Source organism: Portunus trituberculatus, chromosome 19 (genome assembly GCF_017591435.1).
Source record: "Portunus trituberculatus isolate SZX2019 chromosome 19, ASM1759143v1, whole genome shotgun sequence".
NCBI classification, from domain to species: Eukaryota; Metazoa; Arthropoda; class Malacostraca; order Decapoda; family Portunidae; genus Portunus; species Portunus trituberculatus.
In genome coordinates, this window is record NC_059273.1 from 115,644 (window position 1) to 125,000 (window position 9,357).

Here is a 9,357-nt window from a genome sequence, read left to right on the forward strand (position 1 = left end):
CTACGTTTTAAAATAGTTCTTGAGATTCTCAATATCAGCCTTTCTGTAATTTAATCGGTCTCCTTTGTATGAATCGTCTCTATCTTCCTTTCCTCTTCTATATCTATTTCTAATATTGCATGGTCACTCTTTCCCAATGGGCACTTATATCTTATATTTGTCATTAATTTGTATACCCTTGTAAAAACTAGGTCCAATCTCGCTCGCTCGTTTCCTCTGAATCTTGTGCATTCCTTTACTCTCTGGTCCATCATATTGTCTATCATTAGGTTCAAGAATCTTTCTCCCAGGCTTCTTCCCCATACCACTTTCATAATTTTCCCAGTCCACTTCTTTACAGTTGAAATCTCCTACTAATATCACTTTTCTCCTTTCTTTAACGCTTCTCATTAGACTCCTTATTGTGTCATCTATCATGTCTTTATATTCTTGATTGGTCCATGAATTTGTTTTTGGTGGCACATATGTTACAATGATTGTTAACTCTTTTTTATTAATATGCATCTTAATATACAATACTTCTGCTTTTCCTTCCCCACATTCCACTTGGTTGATCACTATCTCCTTCCTTAACATTATCATGCCTGTGTGTATGTGTGTGTGTGTGTGTTTGCCTAGTTGTATTTACTTAGTTTTATTGTACAGGGTTTGTGCAGGGATCATAGTGTCCTGTCTCCATGTCTCCATTTATCTAATTTTTCCCTAAAGTTATGCACATTATGTGCTGTAACAACTTCATTATTCAATGCATTCTACTTCTCCACCATTGTGTGGAAAACTGTATTTTTCAATATCCTTCACACACTGCCTCATCTTGATCATCTTTACATATCCTCTTGTCCTGCCATCTTCTGTCACCAGCATCAGGTCTTCCTTGTCTATATTTCAATGCCATTGACTATCTTGTACATTATTATTAGGTCCCTTCATTCTATCTTCAGTCATTCTTCATATGTTTGGTCCTTAAGTTCCAGCACCATCTTTATAGCAATCTTCTGTATCCTTTCTAATCTTTCTTATATCCTTTTTTTAGCACTCGGAGACCACACCACTGCTGCATATTCCAGCCTTGGACATATCATGCTTGTGATGATTTCTTCATCATATCTTTGTCCATGTATTGAAATGCTACTGTTATGTTAGTCAACACTTTATATGATATACCAAATATCTTGCTTATATGTTTTCCAAGGCTCAGATTTTCCTGTATAATCACTCCCATATTTTTTTTTTATCTTTAGTCTTCATTATTTGTTCCTTTCCAAATAGCTTTATACTGGTCTTCTTTTGCTCTTTCCTAGTTCCATTATGTGACATTTCTTGGCATTAAACTCCAATTTCCACTTCCTACTCCATTCATAAATCTTGTTTATATCTTCCTGCAACAGCAGACAGTCTTCCCTGGCTTTGATAACTCTTAGCAGCTTGGCATCATCAGCAAATAAATTAATATAAATGTTTACCCAAATGTGAATGTCATTTACATAAATCTGAATCATGATGGGGGCTAACACTGACCCTTATGGCACTTCGCTTGTTACGTTAACCCAAGATGAATATGTATCTCTGATCACAGTTCTCATCTCCCTATCCTTCAAATAATCTCTTGTCCATTCTAGCAAAGTTCCTCGCAGTCCCCCTATGTTATCTAGTTTCCAAAGTAGTCTTCCATGAGGGACTTTATCAAGACATTTTATATCCAGGTATATGGTGTCCACCCATATACTCTGTTTTCCAGTTCTCCAATAACTTGAGTAAAAGTTTTATAAGTTTGATATGCATGACTTCCGTCTCGAACCCAAATTGTCTGTTTGATATCACTTGTTCCTCTTCTAGATATTTAACCCATTTTCTATTGATAATTATTTCACACAATTTTCCCAAAACACTTGTAAGTGACACTGGTCTGTAGTTTAGTGGTTCAGTTGCCTTTCTGCCTTTAAATATTGATATTACATTGGCTCTCTTCCATTCTAGTGGAACTTTCCCTTCATTTATTGAACTTTTAATTATTTCCCAAATTGGATCCAGTAGTTGCTCTTTACATTCTTTTAACACCCAGCTTGATACACCATCTGGCCCCATTGCTTTTCTGACATCCAACTTATCCAATAATCTTCCAATATCCTCCTTGTGCACTGTGATTTCCTGTAATCCTTGGCAATGCAATGTCCTATTAGGTTCTGTGAAATCTGCAGTGAACACCGTTTTGAAAATCTCATTCATTACTTCACACATTTCCTTCTCTCTTTAGTGTGTCTTCCCTTCTTTAATTATTTTATCTATTGTTTCCTTGTTCTTCATTTTGCCATTTATAAACTTATAGAAAAGTTTGGGTTTATCTTTGCTTTTATTCATCACATCTTTCTCAGTTTCTTTCTTCTTCTCTCCATACTCTAATATATTATTTTTTTTCATCCCTTTACTGCTGTCTATTGTTGTCATTTCTGTTTTATGAGTTTCTTCCAAGCTTTATCTTTTGACATTTTAGCTTCTACTCATCTAGCATTGAACCAAGTGTATTTTTCTTAATTATTTGTATTACAGCAACTTTAGTGTTTTCCTGGATTTGTCTCTTTACTACCTCTGAAAATTTAACTTTTTCCTTTTCCTTTTCCTATTTTCATGCATTTTGTAGTTCCTTCAACTTGTTTTCACTCAATCCACTTTCCACCCTGTCCACAGTCCCAACCTGTACCTTTACCTGTAAGCTCCTTAAGGAGTTTTCATAGTCTTGACATGTGGCTTTTAGTACATCATTTTGTTTCTTTATTTCTTGTAATTCCTCCTTTAATCCTTGATTGATTGCACTGACCTTCTCTCATTCCACTAATCTCAATTTCAGCTCATTGCTTTCTGTTGTCAGTCTGTCCTGTGTGTGTGTGTGTGTATTTACCTAATTGTATTTACCTAATTGTAATATACGGGAAAAGAGCTATGCTCGTGTTGTCCCGTCTCCATATCTATTAATGTCCAGCTTTTTCTTAAAATCATGAATATTCCTTGCGTTGACCACTTCCACGTCTAAACTATTCCATGCTTCCACCCTTCTATGAGGGAAGCTATATTTTTTCACATCTCTCCTATAAGTGGCCATTTTTAGTTTTTTCCCATGCCCTCTCGACATTCTTTCATTCCACATACACAGATCTTCCCTATCCATTTTTCCATGCCAATCATCACTCTGTATATTGCTATCAGGTCTCCCCTTTCTCTTCTGTTTTCCAGGGTCGGAAGTTGCATTCTTTTCAGTCTGTCTTCATAAGTCAAATCTCTTAAGTCAGGCACCATTTTTGTTGCAGCCCTCTGTACTTTCTCTAGTTTCCTTATGTGTTTCTTTAAGTTCGAGCCCACTGTATTGTTGCATATTCAAGCCTCGGTCTTATCATTGCAGTAATTATTTTCTTCATCATTTCTTCATCTAAATATCGAACGCCACTCTTATGTTCCTCAATAAGTTCAATACTTCTCCAATTATTTTGTTTATATGTCTCTCTGGCGATAGGTCATTGGTAATTGTCACCCCAAGGTCTTTTTCTTCATGACTGGTTTTATGTCTTCATTTCCTATCTTGTACATACTCCTGATTCTTCTTTCACTCTTGCCAAACTCTATTTTCTTGCATTTTGTCGTGTTGAACTCCATTTGCCATGTACAGCTCCATTTCCATATTCTGTCCAAGTCTTCCTGGAGTAGTTCGCAATCTTTGTCACATCTCACTTTTCTTAACAATTTTGCATCGTCTGCAAATAGGCTCACATAACTGGACACCCCATCCACCATGTCATTTATGTAGACCGCGAACATTACTGGTGCCAACACTGATCCCTGTGGAACTCCACTCTCCACCAAGCCCCATTCTGATGGTCTGTCCTTAATTATTGTTCTCATTTCTCTTCCTACCAAAAGTCTTCCATCCATTTTAGTAAACTGCCATGCACTCCTCCTACCATTTCAAGTTTCCAGATCAGTCTCCGGTGTGGTACCTTATCAAAGGCCTTTTTTAAATCCAGATATATTCCATCAGCCCAACCATCTCTTTCCTGTATTACATCTATCACCCTCGAATAGTAACATATCAGGTTTGTCGTGCATGAACGCCCTTTTCTAAAACCAAATTGACACTCACAAAGTATGTCATTTTTCTCCAAGAAGTCTGTCCATCTATTCTTCACCACCCTCTCACACATCTTAGCTACCACACTTGTAAGTGACACTGGTCTATAGTTCAATGGGTCTCTCTTGTTACCTGATTTATAGATTGGGACAATGTTAGCTCTTTTCCAGTCTTGGGGCACTACACCTTCCCTTAATGAGGCATCAATTACTTCACAAACTTTTTCTGCCAGTTGCTCCTGCATTCTCTTAAAATCCATCCTGATACCCCATCAGGTCCCACAGCTTTTCTCACTTCTAAACTCCCCATCATATTCTTGATCTCCTCCACAGTTACTTGAAACTCCTTCATAATCCCTTTCTGTTCCATTACCAGTGGTTTGTCAAAAGCAGTCTCCTTTGTGAATACCTTCCGAAAGCATCCATTCATAGCCTCTGCCATTTCCTGGGATCTTCACTGCATACTCCATTTACTTCTAAACTTTCAATACTTTCTCTATTTTTGATGTTGTTGTTCACATGTCTGTAAAAAGCCTTGGTTGGTCTTTACATTTATCAATTATATCCTTTTCTTGTTTCTTTCTTTCTTCTCTTCTAATCAACACATATTCATTTCTTGCTCTTTTGTAACTTTCCCACTGCTTAATCCGTCTTTTCCTTCTCCACCTCTTCCATGCATCCTCTTTTCTTGTTCTAGCCTTTTCACATCTATCGTTAAACCAGTCCTGCTTTCCAACTTCTCTATGTTGTCTTATTGGTACAAATTTTTCTCACCTTCTTTGTATATTTTTATAAATTCCTTCCACTTTTCATTTGCTCCTTAGCACTCTTGAATTTCATCCAATTTGTCTCTTGAAAGAATTTCTTTAGGTTTCCAAAATCTGTCTTGGCATAATTCCATCTTCCCACTTTATATTCTTCATTTCTTCTAGATTTCTCTTCATCTATCACCTTGAACTCCAAAACTGCATGATCACTCTTTGCTAAAGGGCACTCCACCCTCATCTCCTCAATGACCATTGGCTCTGTACTAAAGACCAAGTCCAGTCTTGACGATGCTCCCTCTCCTCCAAACCTAGTATCTTCTTTGACCCACTGAGTTAACACATTTTCCATTGCCAGTGTCAATAGTGTATTTCCCCATGTTGTCTCTGATCCTTCCATTGACCAGTCCTCCCAACACACCTCTTTACAATTAAAATCTGTGTGTGTGTGTGTGTGTGAGAGGCCAAGGACAGCACCACAGGAGGAAGCCAAACGGAGCTTGTGTAGACATTTCAGGATACTCCCCCAAGATATGACTCCCAGAGTCTCTTGAAACTAGTTTTAAAGCACTCCCCAGTCAGTTAAATCTAGTTAGACAGCACTCCTCAGTCATCTGAAACTGGTTTTGGATGAATCCCCATCAAATTGAAATGACTCCTATTATTAGATGAAAAAGATTTATTCATGTTTTTTCCCATCCAGAAGCTTATCACTCATCATGTGCACATTACACACTAAGAACTATGTTAAAATGGTTGCCTGATTTATTGTCAAGGTACACTGACTCATTTACTACTTCTCTGCATTTTGCCCTATGTATATGCCATGTGTACATAGAACCAAACTTTGCCCATACACAATCATTCACATGAAACATGTTGGCTGCTGCGAATATCTCAGTTGTTGTTCTCCACACTTTATTCTGACGCACTGAGTCAACTATGATGTTTTCAGTGCTGGCAATGAAATCACATATCAAGCTTCTGACTATGTCGTGGTGGTCCTCTTCTCCTGTGATGGTGTACGACAATGCACAAAAAAGACAATTTCTGTCATCTTCAATTTCTCTAACAGCAAGAGGTTCACTAGTGTTTTTTAATTAATTAATTAATTTATTATTATTTTTATTTTTTTCTGGATGGACCTGATTTTTTCTTGAACACCAGAGTTGTTGCATATTGCTCACTGTGTTGCAACAGTCAATAGAGAAAACTTATAAAGTAATCTCCTTTTTGCTGAACCCCAACAATTTGGACACTTGGAGATGGCGGCGATGACGTGACTGAGGGAGTCGGTAGTAAAGCTATAGGATTGCATTCAAAGAATGGCTTCAGGTTGCATCCTTTCTCTTTTGTCTTGAGGGTGACTTTGATGGAATCATTAATGAGACAGTATAACCCCTTTCTCGCAAACTTGAACCACCTTGTAGGGACCATCCCATGGATCGGTTTGCTTGCCTCCTTTTCTTTCGGCTCTGCGGAGGTTGTAATGCAGCACCTTGTCGCCCACATTGAAATTCCTTTGTTTGTGTCCTCTCTGCAAAATCAGCTTGCGGTTTGCCTGAGCGTGTTTGATGTTGGCATCAGTTTTCTTGAAGACAACATTCTGTAAGATAAAATACAGTGGTACCTTGACATATGAATTTAATTCTTTCCGTGACGATCGTTGTATATAAAAAAAATTGTATATCAAATCAATTTTTCCTATAGAAATTAATGGAAATAGAATTAGTTTGTTCTAGTGGTATGAATTTACCCCCTAAAAAATAATTAACATGCTTTAAATACCAACCAAATATAAATTTAATATAAGATAAATACAATGTTTATTGTATGCATGATATAAATGTACTATATTGCCAAAAATAACAACTCAAACATTCATTCATTCTTACTGACGCTGTGACAGAACTTTGTATATGTAGTACGGAGGAGGAATTGGCGAGTTACCCATGCCTTACTATTGGCACGCCACATGACCTGGAGTTTCTCTTTTAACACCTTATGTGTTTTAAAGGCCATGGGATTCTCAGAATGATGCACCAACAATGGTTTGACTACAGTCACAATTAGCGTTAGCGCACAGGGCCAAATCACAGATACGCACACCACATTCATATTTTGCAATTATCTCGTGTTTCATATCCATTGCGAGACTCTTCTTGAAGGTAGCAAATCCTTCCGATACAGTCGGCTGGATGCAACTGAAATAAATACCTGTAATATCTCGAGCTTTGAGAGTGTAGCATGGAAGTCAGTCTTCTCAAACTCAGGATCGTCAGGATTGGAGGTGCAGTCTGCGAACTCATGGTCCACATTGATGAAAAGAACAGGTTCTCAGCCAAATAGCATCTTGAATGGTGAAAATTTTGTGGAGGCCTGGACTGTAGATCTAAAAAAAAAAAAAAAGCAATTCAATTAAAAAAGAAACTAATAATAGTAAACACAGACGTTTCGACCAGAACTCACAGGCTTACCATGGTATTACCCAGTGGTGGCCAGTAACGAATTATGAATTAATGTGTTACGTAACAAAACTAACTTTATGAGAATGGCAATACTTTTAAAGTAAATTAATTTCTAAGTACTTTTCCCCTACTTCAGTGCAAATAAGACACCGTGCAAACATTTGTCCCAATTTTCATATCGATCACTCAGAGTTCGAAGAAGAAAATTTTGAACTGATCGGTTGTTGCACTCAACTAATCCATTGGTCTGAAATTACCAAATCAGTAATTTTGTTGTTGGAAAAACAGATATTTTTCAATATAATAAAAAAGTACCAAAATAGGGGAATTGATTTCACACCAAGGAAAGTATAAGTATAAACAAATATATTCATTATCATAATTTATGGTAAATATTTACTTGATATGCAGATGTGATTTTTTGCGTTGTTCCTGTGAGCTTGTGAAGGTCTGCTGAGGCTGAGTTCACAAACTCTCTGGTCATTGATCTGTATGGCAACACATCCATGACGACAGATAATGTACAGGAACCGAGACACTTCTACAGCTTCCTTCAATTTTAAAGGGCGAGCCTCAATCCACGTGGAAAAATAACAAACAGCCATCACAATGACGACATGACCCATGGAGGACCTAAAAATACAGTTGTAAGCATGCAACGATTAGCTTATATAAAAGTATTATCAGTATAAATGACAGTAATAGTATCGTACTTATATACAAATTATATAAAGACAAACTCCCCTTGGCAACGAGCATAGGTCTATGCCAATTTGGTACATGTTTTGATGCTTAATTGGGATACTGTGTAGTTTCTGGTCAACTTTCTTGAATACAGTGCTGGCTTTTAGGCACCATGGGCAGGTTTTACTGGTTTTTACTACATCGGATGTAACGTTGCGCCACCAATATCTTTGCATTATGCGACCGATAACCTTATCCCTGCCAATGTGGCCTCCCAAAGCAACAGCTCTCTCTCTCTCTGTATATATATATATATATATATATATATATATATATATATATATATATATATATATATATATATATATATATATATATATATATATATATATATATATATATATATATATATATATATATATATATATATATATATATATATAGAGAGAGAGAGAGAGAGAGAGAGAGAGAGAGAGAGAGAGAGAGAGAGAGAGAGAGCCTGTTATTTTCATTTGAAATCATTAAAATGGTGAGTACAAAGGCAGTGACCAAATTAAATTTCAAACATCAGTTAGGAAGATAGGATGACACTTCGCGGCGCGGCATGGCGCGTCGGTGGTTTACTGAGTGTGGTTCACTGTGTTGGCCCCCCCCACCTCCCCTCCACGTCTTTGAGCAACCCTATGGTCTGGCACCTTTGGCACAGCTGAATCTGGCAGCCCGTGCCATAAGAGCCAGCTCGAGGTGTGCCTCAGTGAGGGCAGTGCCTCGGTGCTGGGAGGAGAGGAGCAGCAAGACAACAGATGTGATATGCTCGTTCTTCTACCCACGGATAGATACGTACTGCTCTCAGTTGTCTGGTGACTGGTCATCCGTCCCCTGCTGCTTCATGACCTCTTATTAACGTTACATTGTTTCCCCATGAATTGTGAAAGATAGAAGTTGGAAATTACAATATTTCGTCATTAAGTTATATTTCTATATAGTGAATTCAGAAAAGGAAAAGAGAAAGAAGTGTCAAGGGTCCAGTAAGTGTTGCCTCAGCATGAGAACGCGGAGAAAGTAGTGTACTAAGTGCAGGACGTGGCAGTGGCGGTGGCAGTACTCTGACGGGAGAGGCCAAGTGCTCACTGCTCAGTAAGGCGCCGTGCTCGTACAAGTAAGTACTCAGAGCTCACTTTCCGATTCCAGATTATCATATTTCATTTAAGTCTAATTACGTTACATATACAATCACAGTAACACATGCATACTTATTGTGTATTGCACAAATGTGTACCTATGCACTGGTGTACTTGTATAACTGCATTCCTATATATATTCTC

The 9,357-nt window shown here is 37.7% G+C and overlaps 2 protein-coding genes across 4 annotated transcripts in view; one reads left to right on the forward strand and one right to left on the reverse strand.

Moving 5' to 3' along the window:
• Window positions 1-5,419: 5,419 nt before the first annotated feature.
• The window catches only part of LOC123506070, a 101,626-nt gene continuing 97,688 nt past the window's right edge, over window positions 5,420-9,357 (reverse strand). For both annotated transcript variants that reach the window (XM_045257922.1, XM_045257923.1), the window contains exons 2-4: window positions 7,749-7,981; window positions 7,098-7,272; window positions 5,420-6,486 (exon numbers count right to left, since the gene is read on the reverse strand). In XM_045257922.1, coding sequence (XP_045113857.1) covers window positions 6,426-6,486; window positions 7,098-7,272; window positions 7,749-7,974 — 462 coding nt within the window. In that variant the 5' untranslated portion in view covers window positions 7,975-7,981 and the 3' untranslated portion in view covers window positions 5,420-6,425. The remainder of the gene's footprint in view (window positions 6,487-7,097; window positions 7,273-7,748; window positions 7,982-9,357) is intronic.
• Window positions 8,767-9,357, forward strand: part of LOC123506068 (ras-related and estrogen-regulated growth inhibitor-like) — a 39,666-nt gene continuing 39,075 nt past the window's right edge. Inside the window, exon 1 of one of the 2 annotated variants that reach the window (XM_045257920.1) lies at window positions 8,767-9,191. The gene's annotated coding sequence lies outside the window, so the exon portion shown is untranslated. The remainder of the gene's footprint in view (window positions 9,192-9,357) is intronic. The other variant, XM_045257919.1, reaches the window with a different exon arrangement.